General features: G+C 51.9%; 7 protein-coding genes across 7 annotated transcripts; 4 read left to right on the forward strand and 3 right to left on the reverse strand.

The window, feature by feature from the left end:
• Window positions 1-233: 233 nt before the first annotated feature.
• CC77DRAFT_334662 (MFS general substrate transporter) lies at window positions 234-2,340 on the forward strand. The gene is made up of 3 exons (XM_018531297.1): window positions 234-1,176; window positions 1,230-1,819; window positions 1,884-2,340. Exons 1-3 carry the CDS (start codon window positions 412-414, stop codon window positions 2,314-2,316), a joined length of 1,788 nt encoding a protein of 595 aa, XP_018390983.1. The 5' UTR covers window positions 234-411; the 3' UTR covers window positions 2,317-2,340.
• CC77DRAFT_1016504 (hypothetical protein) lies at window positions 1,979-3,938 on the reverse strand. Its single transcript, XM_018524221.1, has one exon. It carries the CDS (start codon window positions 3,583-3,585, stop codon window positions 2,365-2,367), a length of 1,221 nt encoding a protein of 406 aa, XP_018390984.1. The 5' UTR covers window positions 3,586-3,938; the 3' UTR covers window positions 1,979-2,364.
• On the forward strand, window positions 3,919-6,108 carry CC77DRAFT_1046803 (aldehyde dehydrogenase). The gene has a single exon (XM_018527458.1). The coding sequence runs from the start codon at window positions 4,359-4,361 to the stop codon at window positions 5,787-5,789; it is 1,431 nt and encodes a 476-aa protein (XP_018390985.1). The 5' UTR covers window positions 3,919-4,358; the 3' UTR covers window positions 5,790-6,108.
• Window positions 6,014-9,080, reverse strand: CC77DRAFT_1028065 (hypothetical protein; the record flags this gene model as incomplete). Its single annotated transcript, XM_018526416.1, has 7 exons — window positions 6,014-6,468; window positions 6,517-6,671; window positions 6,742-6,834; window positions 6,889-7,672; window positions 7,720-7,993; window positions 8,041-8,586; window positions 8,640-9,080. 7 exons carry the CDS (start codon window positions 9,078-9,080, stop codon window positions 6,014-6,016), a joined length of 2,748 nt encoding a protein of 915 aa, XP_018390986.1.
• A 1,402-nt stretch (window positions 9,081-10,482) lies between these two features.
• Window positions 10,483-11,557, reverse strand: CC77DRAFT_926588 (HORMA-domain-containing protein; the record flags this gene model as incomplete). The annotated part of the gene is made up of 7 exons (XM_018533939.1): window positions 10,483-10,753; window positions 10,802-10,875; window positions 10,923-11,068; window positions 11,117-11,145; window positions 11,195-11,233; window positions 11,290-11,315; window positions 11,363-11,557. Coding segments are annotated over 7 exons (780 nt in total), but the record flags the coding sequence as incomplete, so codon positions are not given.
• Window positions 11,558-11,799: 242 nt separating this feature from the next.
• Window positions 11,800-13,889, forward strand: CC77DRAFT_954745 (GTP-binding protein lepa). The gene has a single exon (XM_018535462.1). The coding sequence runs from the start codon at window positions 11,875-11,877 to the stop codon at window positions 13,867-13,869; it is 1,995 nt and encodes a 664-aa protein (XP_018390988.1). The 5' UTR covers window positions 11,800-11,874; the 3' UTR covers window positions 13,870-13,889.
• A 950-nt stretch (window positions 13,890-14,839) lies between these two features.
• On the forward strand, window positions 14,840-17,879 carry CC77DRAFT_1037620 (hypothetical protein). The gene is made up of 5 exons (XM_018527078.1): window positions 14,840-15,050; window positions 15,108-15,226; window positions 15,290-15,478; window positions 15,539-16,427; window positions 16,481-17,879. The coding sequence occupies exons 1-5, from the start codon at window positions 14,977-14,979 to the stop codon at window positions 17,682-17,684; spliced, it is 2,475 nt and encodes an 824-aa protein (XP_018390989.1). The 5' UTR covers window positions 14,840-14,976; the 3' UTR covers window positions 17,685-17,879.
• Window positions 17,880-18,073: the final 194 nt, after the last annotated feature.

Below are 18,073 nucleotides of genomic sequence, written 5' to 3' on the forward strand. Positions count from 1 at the left end.
AGTTGGCGCCGATCTCGCTCTCCAATCGAGGCAAACATCACCCGCAAACGGCATATCGGCTGCAGCACCTGCCTTCCTCGGTTAAACTGCTACACCCTCAGGCAAGCAGCTATCACCGCTATTCTATGTGGGTTTATTCCCGCTAGATTACTTGTCGCCACAATGAAGATGGGAAAGTGCGAAAGGGCGTTTGCGACTAGCCCGTCTCGAGCTCCATGGCGCGACACAGCAGTTTGTGGTTGAGTCACTTCTTCATGTCCCACGATCAGCTGACTTGATACGCCCTGCCCTCGTTTCAATTATCATTACACTGTTTTTGCTGTACAAAAGTAGCAGTGAGAGCTTCTCGTTTGCGGTGCGGTTTCGCTATCAGTATCGTGTCGGGTCTTTATCGGCGTCGTCATCAGCGCCATGTCTCATAGCGATTTCGCCAAAGACACGGCCGTCGCAAGAACACCAGGAAGAGACGAACACGCCACATCACCGTCCACTAAGTCGCATACTTCAAACAAATCCCGCGTCATCGAAGACATCGAAACTGAAGATGATCGCGCCTCCATATCGTCAGCGTCGACGCATTCCGACTCAATCAATTCGGTAGCAGATCAACGTCCGTCTATACATCATACCTGGAGCAGGAACACCGGGCACTCGTGGCCTGGCGACAAAGAGGATGCGATTACAACGGTCACTACGAACGCAACGCAAGACCCGCGCTTCGAAGTCGATTATGAGGAGGGAGAGGACCCAGAGGAATGGCCCATGTTGAGGAAGGCCCTCGTCGTCTTCTTTATGAGCTTTTCGACACTAGTCGTAGTCATGTACTCGACGAGTTATACAAGCGGCATACCGGGTATGATGGAGACGTTTGGTATACGGTCGAAGACGCTGGTAATATTGGGGATAACAACCTACCTTTGTGGTCTTGCAATTGGATCGCTGCTCCTAGCACCACTTAGTGAGATGTACGGCAGGAGACCGGTCTACCTGATCGCAGTCGCTTTGTTCACGGTCCTTATCATACCGTGCGCTCTGTCGAACAATCTAGCCCAGATTCTCGTTATGCGCTTCTTCGGCGCAATTGCAGGCGCAGCCATGATTTCCAACGCCCCAGGCACGGTTTCCGACATATCCAAGGAAGACTATCGCGCCCTTGCATTCTCCATTTGGTCTCTAGTGAGTACTGTGTTAACCGTTGCTGCTGAGTAAACCTAATCGCGATGCACTAGGGGCCAATGAATGGTCCCGTTATTGGACCTCTCATTGGCGGATTCGTCTTCCAAGCCCTGGGTTGGCGATGGACAAACTGGGTTGTTATGATCGGCTCTGGTACATCCTGGTTCATGGTCTTCATGATCCCGGAAACATACAAACCAGCAATCCTTCGCGCCAAGTCAGCAAACAAGCGCAAGGAAACCTCTGATTCACGATACCACTCGCGCTACGATGAGAAGAAAGCCTTCTGGCCTCTGCTTCGGGAGAATCTTTACCGACCCCTTAGCATGGCGGTCAACGAACCGATTTGCATCTTCTGGGACGTATATATAGCATTGGTCTATGGAGTCTTGTACTTGTGTTTCGTCTCATACCCTATCGTTTTCGGCGAGCTCCGAGGTTGGTCGCCTGGACTTGTTGGACTGGGTTACATGGGTATCGGTATTGGGGGTGTCATCACGATAGCTTCAGAGCCTCTCCTTCGCCGTATGATCAACAGTCATAAGAAGGATCCAGAGACTGGCAAGCCCTACCCAGAGGCCATGGTCAGCGTGGTCGTTATCGCTGCAGTTTGCGTCCCGGTTGGCGAGATGATCTTTGCCTGGTATGTACAGCTCCACGATTAGTTATCGTCCTCAGAAGCTACATTACTAACACATATGGTGTAGGACATGCACTCCTAACGTCCACTGGATCTTTCCCCTCATCGCCGGAATTCCCTTCGGTGCTGGCAACTGCGGTGTCTTTATTTACGCATCTAACTACCTCGTGCATTCATACGGCATCTACGCCGCTTCTGCTCTCGCTGGAAATGCCGTGTTGCGTTCTGCTATGGGTGGAGCCCTTCCCCTTGCAGGCCCAAAAATGTACCAGAGCCTTGGTCCGCATTGGAGTGCGACAATGCTCTCGCTCATCGAGTTCGCACTGATACCTATTCCGGTAGTCTTTTACCTCTACGGACATAAGATCAGAGAAAAGAGTGCTTTGATCAGGCAGATGAGGGAGGACAGGGAGAGAGTGGATGCGAAGAAGAGGAAGGCTGCCGAGAGAGCGGAGAGGGCAAAGGGCGGTTTTGTTGATGAGAAGAAGCTAGAAGTCTGATCGACTTGCATAGGTAATGCTCGTTGAAGTCTTCAATCATATCATTGTTTATGAACAAGACCTTTCGTCAACACTGCTGATGAGACTCCATGCATCACTATCCTCGTCTCTCTTTCCTAGGATGACATATTCATCTTCGAAGTAGTTCCCATACTCCCGCTCTTGACCAAGATCAGCTTCTGGACCCTGTTCGTCCTCTTTCACTGTTCCTTGTAGCCTCCCCCAGACAACCTCGTCGTGATCGTTCTCCATATCCTCCCTCAATTTTCCACTAACCCACTCCACGATACTACACCTCTGCACATCCTCCGGCGCTGGCACCTCCCAATCCATTCCCACACCAAATTCCTCACAACAGCATTCGTACAGCATATGGCCCCAACACGGCCGTGTGCATGGCTCCTCGCAGTTCTCCTGACACGCGTGCCCGTAGCCGAGGTACCAACACCCAGACATGTTCCTATGCCATTGCCAAGTATATTCGCCCCACCAGTCGAAACCATAGATGATAGGCAAGGCTGGCAGGTTGCGGCTACGGCAGCGCTGTCTGAGATTCTCGGACGGTGTGAGGGCGCAGGCTAGTGTGAGGTGCGCACGAATATCCGAGAGACTCGTGGGTAGGGTTGTTTCGTGGGAGCTTGCGTAGGGCGCTGTGAGGATGGTGGCGCTGGTACGACCGGGACGCGAATCGTTGCGCATCGTATGCGATAAGACTGATAGTGGTGAAGGGCTTGTAGGTTCACCGTATCTGTGTATACGATGTTCCTTGACTTGTCGCATTTCTGCGATACGCCGTCGTGCCCAGGACCCGAAATCTTCGCCAGCCATTATGTCTCCCTCATTGTAGTATTCGAAGATGTCAGCGTTCTTGCCGAAGAGGTAGTACGCAGCTATGTCGTCTATGCGCTCCATGTCTATTTCAGGTGCCCAGTCGGCGTCCCAGTCGCCCTCCCATTCTCGGCTTTCTATCTGCTTGTACGGATCCTTGGATGCTGCTACTCGAGCGAGTGGAGCTTTATCGGAGCGACGACGCTTGTTGCCGCTATAGATGCGCTCAGGGTATCTCTTGGAACGTTGGTAGGTGCGGCGGGCGGAACGAAGGTCCTTGAAAGGGTGGTCTGAAGTCCGGCCAGCGGCATTCATCGCAGGTTCTGAAGGGAGAGTAACGAGACCAAAAGGGAGGTTCGTGTGCGTCTCTTCGGTCTCTGGGGAACAGACTGAACACCAGGCACCATAGGGACCTGCCCATTCGAGTGTCTTCTGCTTCATTCTGGGGAGGTCGAAGGGTAGTCCTGAAGCGACTTGCAGACCAAAGGCCTAGCTGTGTAAGTTGGATGAGGATTAGCCGTCATTATAGCGATCCTTGGTGGCTATGCACGATGCTGGGCATAACAGCACAAGGCATCCTACTATCCTTGGAGCTTCGCCCTTATGCGATAGATGAGGGCGCATGGCTGTGCAAAAGGGCGGAAGCGGACGAGGTGCTGCTAAAGGATTCAGCGATGACATTAGTCTGTAATCAATACGCATATGCGATTTTTGCCACTTGGTGCACCCCCGAGGCTCCGACAGTTGTTGTGCCCACGCTGGTGGTGAGGATTGCTGTCGAGGGACGGTTGGGACAAAGCTGTTGCTGAGCCGGAGTTGTACGGGAGCTTATCTCCGAGGCTATGTACAACCACGCGTCCTTCTCAATAGCTTATATACTGCGTACATGCATTATTACGTCTCGATAGATTTGTCAAGGAGCATGAATCGCATCCTTCCAAATTCTACATGCCACTAGCGATTTATATGATACCCGTCACGATGCCATTTCCCTTACTGGCGGAATTGCTTCATCTACCGTAAAGATCGGCATCAACGTTCGCGCCGGCTAGCCTTGCAATGACGCAATGTTCGCCATGCGGCTATACTCCAGACCGTTGAAATACAGACACATCCCAGAAGGTATCGGGTTTCTGATAATCGGATCCAGCCTGGTCTAGCGATTGTATACTTTTCGTCGGTTCAGACGAAGCTAGGAGAAAGGTTTGCCTACCATGTCCTCCACTACGGACTCCACGATTCCCCTCTGGATCGACAACCAGCCCATCCACACCAAGACCACCATCCCGGTAACCCAAGCTACATCCAAGGAAATCGCTCACTACGCCTCCTCTGCATCCTCCACCGAAGCGACTCAAGCCGCCATCTCCTCGCTCTCCGCCTTCAAATCATGGCGTTCAACCTCGCACACCACTAGACGCGCCCTTCTCCAACGTGTCGCAACGCACTATAGCACCCACGCCGACGCTCTCGTCGCCACGCAAATCGCAGAAACATCCTGCACAGAAGCCTGGGCGCGTCAAAATGTCAACCTATCAATCTCATACCTTAACGAAATCGCTGCGCAAATAAGTTCTGTGAATGGCGTTATTCCTCCAACCGAGAAGCCCAACACCCAGGGTTTTGTGTTCAAAGAACCAGTTGGACCGGTTTTGTGTATCGCGCCCTGGAATGCAGCGCTCGTTCTTGCAACGCGGGGAATAGCAAGTGCGATCGCAGTAGGTTGTACTGTGGTCTTCAAAGCAAGTGAACTATGTCCAAAAACCCACGGACTCATTACAAAAGCCTTCTCAGAAGCGGATTGTCCCGCTGGTGTGTTGAATCAGATTCAATGCGGACGGGAAAGCGCAGCAGAAGTCACCGAGACGTTGATAGCGCATGAAGCCATTCGCAAAATTGAATTCATCGGTAGTGCGGAGGTGGGCAAGAGGATCATGGGGATTGCAGCGAAGTACCTCAAACCCGTATTAATGGAACTAGGCGGGAAGTGTCCGGCGATTGTACTCGAGGATGCAGAGTTGGAAGAAGCGGCGAAGCAATGTGCTATGGGTGCGGTATTGCATCATGGACAAATTTGTTTCAGTACCGAGAGGATCATCGTAATGGAGGGTGTGGCGGAGAAGTTTAAGGGACTACTCGCTGAAGCTATGAAGGGAGCCGAGGGTCCAGCTGGATCGGCGGTATCGGAGAGTATCGCAAAGCATGCTGAGGATGTTATTCGGGATGCGCAGGAGAAGGGTGACGAGGTTCTCGTTGGAGGCGTTGACGCTACTTCTTCGAGCAACGGGGTTGTGCTCAAGCCTACGGTCATCGTCAACCCCTCGTCGTCATCCCGTATACTGGACGAAGAGACCTTTGGTCCTTCCGCATCATTATACGTCGTTTCCTCAGACGAAGAAGCTATCGCGCTGGCGAATCGCTCTGCGTATGGTCTCAATGCTACTGTTTGGACACGCGACATGGGACGCTTCATGAAGATGTCGCGAGAACTAGAGTACGGCCAAGTCCATGCCAACAGCATCTCGGTCTACACTTCGCCGACTGGGAGCCAAGGTGGTGTCAAAGGAAGTGGTTTTGGTCGGCAGAACGGACAATGGGGACTAGACGAGTTCGTTGTCGAAAAGTTTGTCACTTGGTGTGGGTGAATAGAAAGCCTTGATGTGTCAAGAAGAAGAACACTTTGAAGGGGTGAAACATGCAAATAGGGCACAAAAGCTGGGTTTTGACGTTTTATTGCTTGTAGTGATGGCTACGTCGTACCTATACGTACAGAAGAGCCAAACACAGTTCAAACATTAGCACGTGGGTGAATTACTATTTCCTCCGCAATTTTCTTCGTCCTCCCAGCGATACATTCTTCGAACAAAGCTTACCAGGTAAATGTCATCAACTGCGGGTTAAGCACAATAGGCAGTAAAAAGTGGAAAACAACCACAGTACCCATAGGCCAAACAGCGATAAGTTCTTTGATCCTCCAGTCCTCTTGCAGCGCGAACGCCATAGTGATCATAGTAGCGGTCATTCCAAGACAGAACATGAAGCTCCACTTGAACTTCCTCAGTACTCTGCTGATGGCAACAAAGAAACTAACGCGTTCACTCTCCTTGGACGTGGAACCCCATTCGAGCGGCCAGCTGAAGAAGTGAGCGAGGAGAGCCTGTGAAACATGCAGGGAGATGCCGCCGAGAAAGATGGTGAGGAGAGGGATCCACTTCATGTTTGTCCAGAGGCCACGGAAAATGTTTTCTTCTTCGATGCGATGACGAAGGACGGCGAGGGCGATGTTGCCGAGGACACTGAAGACGATCACAATGGCGAAGTATACTGAGAGGTGTTAGAGAAGTGCACAGTGAAGGATTGTAGAGAACTTGCCGCGGAAGGAGTTGATGTAGTAATGATCAAGCCATCCGTTGAAGAAACCGATCAAAAAGTAGTTGAGCATAGTAAGTGCCCATGAGCAGCCGAGAGCATAGTAAGTACCGATATAAGCCATGATGGTAATCTTGGATGCAAGAGGCATGTTGGAGCTAGTATTGAAAGGTTAGCTAGGAACGTATACGAAGACAGGCTCGTCGTAGCCCGGAAAGGTGTACTTACAAGATAAAAGTGCGGAAGAGCTTCGTAAAAGGACCTTTGGTGAGCCAGTAGACCAAAGGGTTGAAAATGAGTTCGTTGCAGCCGTACGCGTATCTGGAAGATCTGTGTTAGTATTTGCTTGAGAAGATAGAAACGGGTAAATCATACTTCTCCCATCGAGCAAGCTCATCATACACAGTGAGGGAAACACCCTCCTTAAAGCCATCGCCTTTGTATGAGGCTAGACGAATGATATAACCCACACTCTGAAGTCGCAGACTCATGTCAAAATCTTCAGACACCGTCTCCTCGGACCAGAACTTGTCGTACTTGTTACCGTTGGCTTCCGTGACTTCGTAGGCGATCTTCTGCACCGCTTCCCATCTCAGAACAGCGTTGTGTCCAACAAATGGCGCAACATCTCCGCCAGCGACGGCAAATTTGATCATAGTGTAGATCATGTTAGTGAAGAAGGTGATGCCGTTCTCGAAAAAGTTGTTGGTGACGTTCATGACTCCGGAGGAGTATTGCAGGATGGCAACTTCCTGGCCCTGCTCCATCTCGCTGACGGCTTCGAGCAGGCAGTCACTGGGTACACGGGTGTCGGAGTCTACCAAAAGGATGTAGTCACCAATACGAATGTTGCCATCGGCCCAGGCCTCGCCTTCATGTTCAGTCATAACTGCTTCCATGACCTCCTTGTAAAGAGCATTTTCTTCAAGCTGACTCCAGCCTTCTCCACGTGGCTGTTGTGCCATAAGGTCTTCGACTCTGCAGCTGATTCGGAGGGCATAGTTCATGTTGGATGCCTTCTTGAACTTTCCAGGTCGGACGAAGGGTTTCGCTCCGTGCTCACCTTTAGGATCGTGCCTTGGGCGGGCGACCCAGCCAATACCGTGCTCGTCGTAGAATTCCTGTCGTTCTTGCGCCTCTTCGGCTCCGAGAAGTTGCACTACAACAGATTAGTGTAGCTAGATATGTACTGGTGCATGAACTCACTTCCGTCATCATTCACGAAGATGTTAGCACTTCCTCCCTGCAACTCATACGTGGAAATTGCTTGCTTCAGCGATCTCACTGTGGGCTCGATGACAGTGTGTAGACCCTCCTTGTATACAGGCATTTGCACTGTAACGTGTGGGAGCGGCTTGCCAAATGTATCACGGTTGATTTTCCTGGGCGCTTTGCCTGAATAATATCGGCTGTTCGATTTCATCTGGTGAGTGGGCCCACAAATCTGGGCAAGATTGCCGACGAGAGCTTGGAAAAAGAACTGGCAAAGTCAGAAGCGTAAACACAGATTGTACGGATATATCTTACTAGTGAGAGCCAAACCTGGGCAGGTATACAGATCAGGAAGAGTAGTCGAAGCCAGTGTTTGGGAGCTTGGAACTCTTCAATAGCAATCTGCCTGCATCCAGAGCCGATAGCAGCCGTCAGTAGAAGGATTGACAGTCCGCAATAGGCTGCTTGCCACATTTTCATGTCTCTTGGTTCATCTTCTTGACCGTCACCCGAATAGAATCCGTCGTCGTATTCCTCGATTATAACCATGGGGTTCTTGCCTAGTGCCTTTTCCAGCTCCAAGTCCTGCGCATCATAGCCATACTCAGCGCCGCACATCATCCTCATCAAGCAGTTGATGATGAATTCTGCACGTTCGAGCGTCAACTTGGGGTCGTCTTGCCACACTATCAATATGCCTCGTGAAGCAACAAATGCAGCCGACTGACCCCTTTGACAGTACGGCAAAGCTTCAAAGTCTGGCACGACCTGCAACCGGAGACCGGTCTGGATTTGAACATATTGGGCCTGGGTCCGCTCAAGGATGTATTTGATCACCCTGGTGTTGACAGTCATGGCACACTAGACACGTTAGTGATAATGATCTGGATATGGTGTGCATATGCTCAGCTTACCCTGACATTCAATTCTGTGACTGCCTCATAAAGACCTGTGCCATCGCTTTGCAGCGCAAAAGGCGCACAGGAGTAGCTGCCTTTCGATTTTTTCATAAACACGCCTTCGCCAGCGTCGCCAAACGTCCATACTCGCTCTTCCTGTTTGGTATGGAGCCAGTTCGCCAGTATCTCGGCCTTGACATCTCGAACGGCATCTGAGCTTACGGTGCTATTGCTACAATTGATGCTACCAGATGAGTGAGATGAATGAGCGCTGGATGGGCCAAGTTGCATAGGTGTGAAGCTTGCCGGCTTGGATCCAGATTCCGTGGATTCGTTGCTAGTCCTGGTTTTTGGTGCAAGAGGATTCTCCGGCGGCGGCCTTGCGTTTTTTCGCGCATCGTCGCGCGATCGAGAGCTTTCACCCTCATTGCGAGAAATTAAATCTTTCAAGGCCATTGCTAATTCTAGAATGATAATAGGTAGCGACGGAAGAGAAGGTGAGATTTTGGAGGTCAGGAGGTAAAACGAGGCACATATCGAAATCGAAAAACGGAATGGTTCTGAAGCCAGTGCACATCCAGTCAGAAAATTAAACACAGTACCATAAGCGACTCACGATTCTGTGGACAATTCTGCAAGAATGGCGTAATGTATTGCGGGTCAATCGGTCTTCTGGCAGTTGCTTGGATTCAGGTTGTTTTGGAGGGGCCATGCGAAATTGGGTGGACTTGAAACTTGAAGGTGCCACAGTACCCAAGATAACAGTAGTCTAGCTGCGCTATAACAGGCAATCGTGTCTGTATTCTGTTACATATGCGCTACCATATGGTTTCCTCATTGTACAGAGCCAGTGGCGACAGCAACTGAATGTCCATCCAACGGATTTGCTTGTGGAGACACGGCGCACCACCATCACCAGCGTTGAGGCTTCATCGGATTGGGAGAGCCAGTAGCCTTGAGAGGTTATCCAAAAAAAGACTCAACTTTGGGTATAAGTGCCAAATGCAGCCGAGGCGTGCAAAGACGTTGAGTTGGTCTGGCAAATGAGAGTACGAAGACATAGCATACGGCCGTGCGTAGAGTGGGACGATACCGACCATGACAACGTGGGTAACGAGGCGATAAGGAAATATCGCACATCCGAGAAAGCCCTATGCCCACTTTCCATACGTACATGAGAAGACATTCGTCATGCCTAATCACACAAAGATCGATTACGTACGATGTGCTATGGGCATGCGGATCCTTACAACATCGGACCAGGCGCATACGAAGAGTTTTGAAATTCCGTCATAGTTGCAGAGCCGACCGCGTAACCATTTGGATATCCAATTTGAAGTTGACAAGAACTAGTGACTTTGTTAGCGAGACCCTGCGCCTGACGAGTGCGCATCGCTGATTCGCAAGGAAAGAGTGGTAACACCACCAACACATCTATGAACCAAAAGAGAGCGAAAGGAAATTATGTACGAGCAAACAAAGCCACCGCAACCACGAATCACTGCCCAACTACCAGGATGGGTGCCGTTGCAGCAAGGAACTCATGAAGACCTTTGAGGCCTAGGCGCACGACCAAGTTTGGACATGCTGGCGTCTGGAGGAACGCGAGGACAGCTGTGTAATTGACATTGGTGTATGAGTGTTATCGTTCGGGACATGTTGGGAAATGCTGCAATCTTGTTCTTGGATGCCTGAAATACATGCCGCAACCCGTGTACACCGTGCGCCTGGGTGAAGAAATCGGGAACCGAGATATTGGAAACAATGAAGAAAGTCCGGAAGCTCAAAGACAATTAGGTTTAGTCGGCAAGCCTGAAAAATTAGCATGTCGCTCCTGTAGCGGGTAAAATGGTTCCACTCACCTGTAGCTCACCAGAGTGTCTACACGATGGTTACTAGTGCTGAAGCTTCGCAGCTGCACCTTCTCCCCGTTTTTGATTTCTTTGGCGTCGCTGTCACCCCATTCGAGAGGCACCTCAGAATCAGCATCAGCATAAACTAGAACGTTGAAGGTACAGTTTCCGTCGAGCATGGGCAGGAAGGTCACTGATGCTGTGATCTGTCGAAATACAGACTGGATCTCGGCCTGGATCTCGGCTTCGGTCTTCTCTTCTGATGCTTCGCCAGCGCTAGGAGCTATTAGCATATGGTCAAGAAGGGTCAACTGGCGCACTCACTCTGGGACAGAATTCTCTTGATCCGCCGTTTGTTTGGAAGGTTTTGCCTTTGTGTTCTTCCCGTAAATTTGAACCTGGACGCTATCAGAAACTGGGATGTAGCGTACTTTGCATGACCTACGTCAAACTGCCAGCGCTCGACATGCTCGCCAGTCTCTTTGCTCGTAATGACAACGACAAGCTTGGAGATCTTGCCCCCATACATCCACTCCTTCAACTGACCCATGATCTTCTTGATGTACGCCTTGACTTGGTCATCGGCAGTCACTGTGAGGGTTAGAGAGAGGCTGACAGTCGAGCTGGCAGGTCACGTACCCATCATGGTCAAGCCATACTTCTTTACTCTGAATGTTGTTAGTGGAAGATTGGCGCTGTAGTGTGGGACAGGCTTACGCGGTGAAGTCCTCAGCAGGGTAAACACCTCTTTGAAAGCTTGGCAGGGGTCAGTCATGTAGAAGGAAGGCGCCGTAAGAGGACTCTATTCTTACAGTATGGTATTGACGGAATACTCGAACTAATTGGGGTAAGCGTAGATTGCGATGCTTGGCTCGACTGACTTACGAATTCGTTGACGACTTTGGAAGAACCCTTCAGGGCAAGCTTGTGCACCTTGGAGGAATCACTCTTTGAAGACTTGGACTTGGAAGATGTCTTGGAAGATGTCTTGGATGAGGTCTTGGACGAGGTTTTGGGTGCAGACATGGTGGCGGTGGTGGGCGGTGAAGGTTGGCTCAGGTTTGTTTCCGGGTTTGTTGATAGGGTAACTGCAAGCTGGGGAGCCTGACAGAAGAGGAAGCGACGAGATAGCGCAGTGAGGCCGACGAGTGAGGGGCGTAATTGGTGGCCGAGTAGGTGGGAAGATCAGAGTCAGGCCTAGTATGCTTGTGGGGTCGTAGTTGGGATGGAAGAGGTCTGGTCTGGCGGTGGGTCCCTGGGCGGCGCAGATGCAGGAACCGCCCGTGGCCGCCGATAAGATAAGATCAAATCAAAAAAGTCGTCGACACCATCGCCCGAGCGACGAGCAGCAGCAGCAGCAGCAGCAGCCAGGCACGGATTCGACTTCATGCCCACTCATGCGATCATGCGTTCGAACTGCGAGCAGCCTTCTGCACGGCTGGCGGACGCCTTCTGCCTCTGCCTCTGTCCGCGGCAATGGCTTCCCGCTTACCTCACGCCTGCTTGAGCGCCTGCCGCCCCTCACCAGACGGTATGCGCAAGCTTTCCGCCCCCAGGGAGAGCTCGAGAAGCGCATCGCCCAGATCCCCATCGACCGGTACCGCAATTTCTGCATCGTCGCCCACGTCGACCATGGCAAGTCGACGCTGTCGGACCGCCTGCTGGAGATTACGGGCACCATCCAGCCCGGCGGCCAGAAGCAGTTTCTCGACAAGCTCGACGTGGAGAGGGAGCGTGGCATCACCGTCAAGGCGCAGACATGCAGTATGATATACACACACGAGGGGGAAGACTACCTGCTGCATCTGGTGGACACGCCGGGCCACGTCGACTTCAGGGCCGAGGTGTCGCGGAGTTATGCCAGCTGTGGAGGAGCGCTGCTGCTGGTGGATGCCAGTCAGGGCGTGCAGGCGCAGACAGTCGCCAACTTCTACCTCGCCTTCGCTCAGGGCCTCACGCTGGTGCCGGTGCTGAACAAGGTCGACCTCCCCCACGCCGACCCGCCGCGGGTGCTCGAGCAGATGCGCGATACCTTCGAGCTTGAGCCGAAAGACGCTGTACAGGTCTCAGCCAAGACTGGCCTGAATGTGGCAGCGCTCCTGCCTACCGTCGTTGAGAAGATACCCGCTCCAGTCGGCGACCTGAAGAAGCCTCTCCGCATGCTCCTCGTCGATTCGTGGTACGATGTATACAAGGGCGTTATCTTGTTGGTGCGCATATTTGATGGCCAGGTGCGACCTGGAGATACCATACGTTCCTTCGCCACCAAGCTCAAGTACATTGTGGGCGAGGTCGGCATCATGTACCCTGACCAGACGCCCCAGACAGTACTAAAGGCCGGCCAGGTGGGCTACATCTACTTCAACCCCGGTATGAAGCGCTCGCAAGAGGCCAAGGTCGGCGATACCTACACCACTATCGGGTCCGAGAAGCTAGTAGAGCCATACCCGGGCTTTGAGGAGCCCAAAAGCATGGTCTTCGTCTCCGCCTTTCCCACCGACCAGGACAACCACGAACATCTTGAAGACAGCATCCAGCAGATCGTCCTTAACGACCGCAGTGTCACCTTGCAAAAGGAGTCATCCGATGCGTTGGGAGCAGGTTGGCGCTTGGGCTTCTTGGGCACACTGCATTGCTCCGTGTTCGAGGATCGCTTGCGTCAGGAGCATGGTGCAAACATCATCATCACACCGCCCTCCGTACCCTTCAAGGTGGTGTGGAAGGACGGCACCGAGTCCATCATCACCAATCCTAACGACTTCCCCGACCAGGACCAAGCACACTTCAGAGTGCAGGAAGTCCATGAGCCCTATGTGTCTGCCACCATCACTATGCCTGACGAATATCTTGGTGAGGTCATTAAGCTGTGCGAGGCCAATCGTGGTGAGCAAAAGGAGCTTACCTTCTTCACTGCTACCCAAGTCATCCTGAAGTACGACATCCCCCTGTCGCACCTCGTCGACGACTTCTTCGGCAAACTCAAGGGCTGCACCAAAGGCTACGCATCTCTTGACTACGAAGATGCAGGCTTTCACAAATCTTCCATCATCAAGCTCAACTTACTTGTCAACGGCTCCCCAGTCGATGCCGTGTCGCGCGTCCTGCACACATCACAGGTCGACAAGGTGGGTCGTACATGGGTTGAGAAGTTCAAAGAGCACGTCGAGCGACAAATGTTTGAGGTCATCATACAGGCTGCAGCTGGCAGGAGGATCGTGGCGCGGGCTACCATTAAGCCGTACCGCAAGGATGTCCTCGCCAAGCTGCATGCTAGTGATCTCAGCAGACGACGTAAACTGCTCGAGAAGCAGAAGGAGGGTAGGAAGAAGCTGAGGGCTGTAGGCAGCGTTGTTATTGAGCAGGAAGCGTTCCAGAAGTTCTTAGCCAAATAGTAAACCAATATCCGTCTCCGCTCGACCTTTGTCTTCTCGGTGCTGATCTCCTAATTGTGGGCTCTGGACAGAATTCGCTGTTAGCCAAGACGCCCGCTCGTTCGCCAGGACGGCTTGTCCGATAATTCCCAACCAATATGTGGGTGCCACAATAGTGCAGTACCCCCATGTGCATCGCCCCCGGAGTTTTCACATCTGCTGCAACGCATCCTTCCCGTCTAAAAGCAAGTATTGAATCGCCGGCCAAACCTTCCAATCATGAAAGGTTCACGACCGTGTATCTGCTCAGCCGTTTCGGCTACTAGCGAGTCATCTCGAGTCCGGACAACTGGTGGGATGCTGAGCCCGTGCGGCGTATCAACGGCCTCGATCTCGTGCTTGATCGACGCTAACAGGTCCATGACATCAGCGGGTCATCGAGATCGCAAGTATCGGCTGTTTTCACGAACCACTCGGCTTGCTTTACAGCTCGCGTACCTGACAGCAACGATTCCTAGCAGACTTTAGTGCAGCTTCAATCCCTCGCTAATCTGTACTGAGCCTGGTGTTACGGTACTGGACCATGGGTTGCATGATACTTCGGACGGTACGCTTGGGGGAAGTGTGCAGCCATGACGTTTGGCTCATCGCTAAGTCGCATTCGCATAGGAAGCAGAAGAGACTTTCGAAAGAAGTTTGTGCGCCTCATTGCACGTACAATGAAATTCACACTGCGAAAATCACCGGATCTCAGCTGGCATGCTCATAAATATACTTCATCTGACAGGCCGTTGGCGGTAACCCCAGTGTCTAGCACATGTAATGCATCTTGACGGCGCTCGCTAATCTCTTCGAAGCCTAGCTGACCATGTCGATATCAAGGATGCTATGAACTTTCTAACGGCACGCTTGCGACGATCCTGCAGGCATGACGTTAGGGTGATGGCCAGACCAGGAGGCCTGGGACGGGCGGGCAACATGGGCAAATGTCTAATCCAAAAGACGTGCCGCTCCGGGCTGCAACGCCTCCGTTGATATGAGTTTGGGTCGTTCCTTGCATTTGACAGCTCGCAGGACGGTCTCTTCAACCTTCTTCCCTCTTGCGTGACTTGTTGAGGCTTCATCAAAATGGCGAGATTTCTAGGTCTCAGAGGTCGTAGTCTAGCGAGCGCCATCAGCATCACGTGCGGACTTTGCTTTTTGTGAGTTACCACCCTTTTGGGTGCCTTGCAGATTGTCTGTAGACTAATCCGTCAAAGATGTTTCGGCTATGCCCAGGGTGTTATGGGCGGTCTCTTGACCGTTCAGCAGTTCTTGGACAGATTTCCTCAGGTCGACATTGTGAACGAGAGTTCGTTCCACAATGCGTGGGTCGCAGGTACGTCAAACTGATCTTCATCAACACATGGTACTGGGAAATGCAGGGTCCTGACACATGCAGGTCTTACCGTTGGAACATGGCATCTGGGCTGTATTGTCTCAGCTATCGCGACAATCTTCGTCGGTGACTTACTTGGGCGTCGGCGCACACTCATCCTCGGCCTTACCTTCTGGGTGATTGGCGAGATCATCCAAACGTCTTCGTACAGCTTCCCACAATTCATCGTTGGTCGCGCGATCGCCGGTTTCGGTGAGCTCCCCCATATACAGCAGAATGTAATTCGAGACACGAGAACTGACGTTGTGACAGGCAATGGCTTCACCACTTCGACCGCCCCCGCGTACCAAGCAGAATGCGTCAAGTCTCATCGCAAAGGAACAATCCTTATGATCAGCGCAGGAGCGTTCGTGTCCGCTGGCATTGCGCTTTCGTACTGGTTCGTCTTCGGCTTCGCGTACATCACCAGCTCCTCGGCATCATGGCGCGTCCCCATTGCCTTACAGATCATGTTTGCGCTCCCAGCCATCGCAATGCTCTTTGTTCTTCCTGAGTCTCCTCGATGGCTGATTCTTACCGGACGCGAACAAGAAGCATTGACCGTCCTTGCGGCGCTGAATGATGACGAACCCGACAGCTTCGAGACCAAGGACGAATTCCTACAGATCAAGGATGCCATCTTGATTATGGCGCAGGGATCAAGCGCGGGCATGTTCTCCAACAAGGAGCGCAGAGGCTTTCACCGTGTGGTGTTGGCATACTTTGTTCAGGTGTTCCAGCAAGGTACTGGCATCAACTTGGTTCTACAATACCTTTCGTGGATCTTCCTCACACGCATGTCTTATGAGGGATGGCTGGCTCGTCTTCTGGCCTCGTGCTCAGCGACTGTGTACTTTCTTGCCTCGTTCATCGTCGTCGTTGGTATCGATCGCTTCTGGGGTCGTCGCTCACTCATGATGTTCGGCGCTGCGGGTATGTCAGTATGCATGATCCTTATCACTATTCTGCAGTACTTGTGGTCTGAGCATAGCATGCAAGCTGGCAGGATCGCCAGTACCGTTTTCCTGTTCATTTTCTCGGTTTTCTTCGCCATCGGATGGCAGGGTATGGCCTGGCTGTACCAGGTCGAAATTGTACCCCTTCGAATCCGTGGGCCTGCCAACGGACTTTCGACAAGTGCCAACTGGTTGCTTAACTTTGTGTAAGTTACTCTACTGATCTGGTTTTTCTGATAACATTACTAACATTGGATAGCATTGTTTTCATCACGCCGATCGCATTCCAACGCATCTCCTATCGCACTTGGATCATTTTCGCAGTCACTAACTTTGCCATACTTCCTCTGGTCTATTTCTTCTATCCTGAAACTGCCTTCCGGTCGCTTGAAGAAGTCGATGTCATCTTTCAGCTCGCACATGATGCGCCCGGCAACCCTTGGCTCACCGCCGTTGGCTTCTCCCAAAGCGAGCCGCTTTGGTTCGGGAAGAAAGACCCTGAAAAGCGACTCAATTTCAACTACGCAAACAGCTCATGGCACAAGAGACTCGTAGAGAGCATATTGAGTCGTGAAAGTGGCAGTGGAAGCAATACCAACAGTGGTACCACTGAAAAGAGACCTTGGAGTAATGGTGAGAGTCCGGATTCTGATGAGACAGCCGCGCCTACAATCGCGCGCGAACGGAAGAGGTCAGAAGAGTCACCTGTGGATCCTCGACTCCACCGTTCACCACCGCTCAGTCCAGCAACGACAATGACTACAACAATCACCAGCCAAAAGCGACCTCGCAGGAAACTGCAAAAGCGCAACAGTAGCGCTAGCAGCCTGGTCAGTCACATGAGCCAGTCTCAGCCACCACCACCTGTCTTTGGTCTCTATGACAACAGTCTTCCAGCGGAAACGCATCAACCAACCATGCCACACCACCGCCACACTCGCAGCACGTCTTCCGACTCACTCAACTCTGTACGACCAGAATGGTGGACTGACGACCTTACCCCGATACCAGTGGCACAGCGCAGTAGATCCTCAAGCAGAACAGGTCACGCGATGGAAACTCGCGGTCGACCTTCATCCCGCATCTCTCAAAGAAGCCTGTCGAACAATGCCTTGAATCGGCTCGTAAACCGCGATTTACTCGCCGAACAACAGCAGCAAACTCTACCCCGTAGAGCAGCTAGTAGCTCGTCTTTCCAACATCAGGCCAACGACTACCGCCCTGATGCCATCACAGACCGTGAGAGTATCGACTACCCTGGCATACTAGGTGGCGAGGAGCGGGGAAGAGGTAGAAGTGGCATTGTGAGGACGCAGAGTGAACGGGAGACATACCTCCCCGATGGAGTTTACGAGGTTGTTGAGGGGAGGGTGAGACAGATCAGTGCGGGACCTGCTAGCAGGCCCGGTAGTGTGGGGAGTGGGAGAAAGTACTCAGCTAGGGATGCGGGATTTGCGAGATAACGTGGCGTAACAACTGAGAGTTGAGCAACTGGATGGCGTTCTTTTCAAAATCGATGGCAGGGTCACGATATTGGGTCTTGGCTTGGTCTCCTGTTTGAGTAATCATGATGTTTCCTTTGTATCTTCTACTAATTGTTCTAACACATTGTAACATATCGCTAGCCTTTATGCTCATTTACCAATACTAAGCGATAGCTATTAGTAACCTAAGTATGTCGGGTTTCCTTCATTTACGTAGTTACATGTATGTCTTCACAAATCTTTCGTAACCAGTCAATGCATAGATGCTTCGGAGCGCCCAAACGAGTGTGACGAAGGGAAATTTTGGATAAAATTTTCCGAAGACGCTAGAGATATGGGGTCACCTGAATGGTGAATTCAGTGGGTGG

The sequence above is a fragment of the Alternaria alternata genome, assembly GCF_001642055.1.
Source record: "Alternaria alternata strain SRC1lrK2f unplaced genomic scaffold CC77scaffold_2, whole genome shotgun sequence".
NCBI lineage: Eukaryota > Fungi > Ascomycota > Dothideomycetes > Pleosporales > Pleosporaceae > Alternaria > Alternaria alternata.

What these genes read in the sequence shown, in the direction of transcription:
- CC77DRAFT_1037620 (XM_018527078.1), top strand. Translation starts at nt 14,977, where the DNA reads ATGGCGAGATTTCTAGGTCTCAGAGGTCGTAGTCTAGCGAGCGCCATC. An exon ending in ACGTGCGGACTTTGCTTTTT is followed by an intron (nt 15,051 to 15,107) that starts GTGAGTTACCAC and finishes AATCCGTCAAAG; the next exon opens with ATGTTTCGGCTATGCCCAGG. An exon ending in CCACAATGCGTGGGTCGCAG is followed by an intron (nt 15,227 to 15,289) that starts GTACGTCAAACT and finishes TGACACATGCAG; the next exon opens with GTCTTACCGTTGGAACATGG.
- CC77DRAFT_954745 (XM_018535462.1), top strand. Translation starts at nt 11,875, where the DNA reads ATGCGATCATGCGTTCGAACTGCGAGCAGCCTTCTGCACGGCTGGCGG.
- CC77DRAFT_1016504 (XM_018524221.1), bottom strand. Translation starts at nt 3,585, where the DNA reads ATGAAGCAGAAGACACTCGAATGGGCAGGTCCCTATGGTGCCTGGTGT.
- CC77DRAFT_334662 (XM_018531297.1), top strand. Translation starts at nt 412, where the DNA reads ATGTCTCATAGCGATTTCGCCAAAGACACGGCCGTCGCAAGAACACCA. An exon ending in CATTCTCCATTTGGTCTCTA is followed by an intron (nt 1,177 to 1,229) that starts GTGAGTACTGTG and finishes GCGATGCACTAG; the next exon opens with GGGCCAATGAATGGTCCCGT. An exon ending in GGCGAGATGATCTTTGCCTG is followed by an intron (nt 1,820 to 1,883) that starts GTATGTACAGCT and finishes CATATGGTGTAG; the next exon opens with GACATGCACTCCTAACGTCC.
- CC77DRAFT_1046803 (XM_018527458.1), top strand. Translation starts at nt 4,359, where the DNA reads ATGTCCTCCACTACGGACTCCACGATTCCCCTCTGGATCGACAACCAG.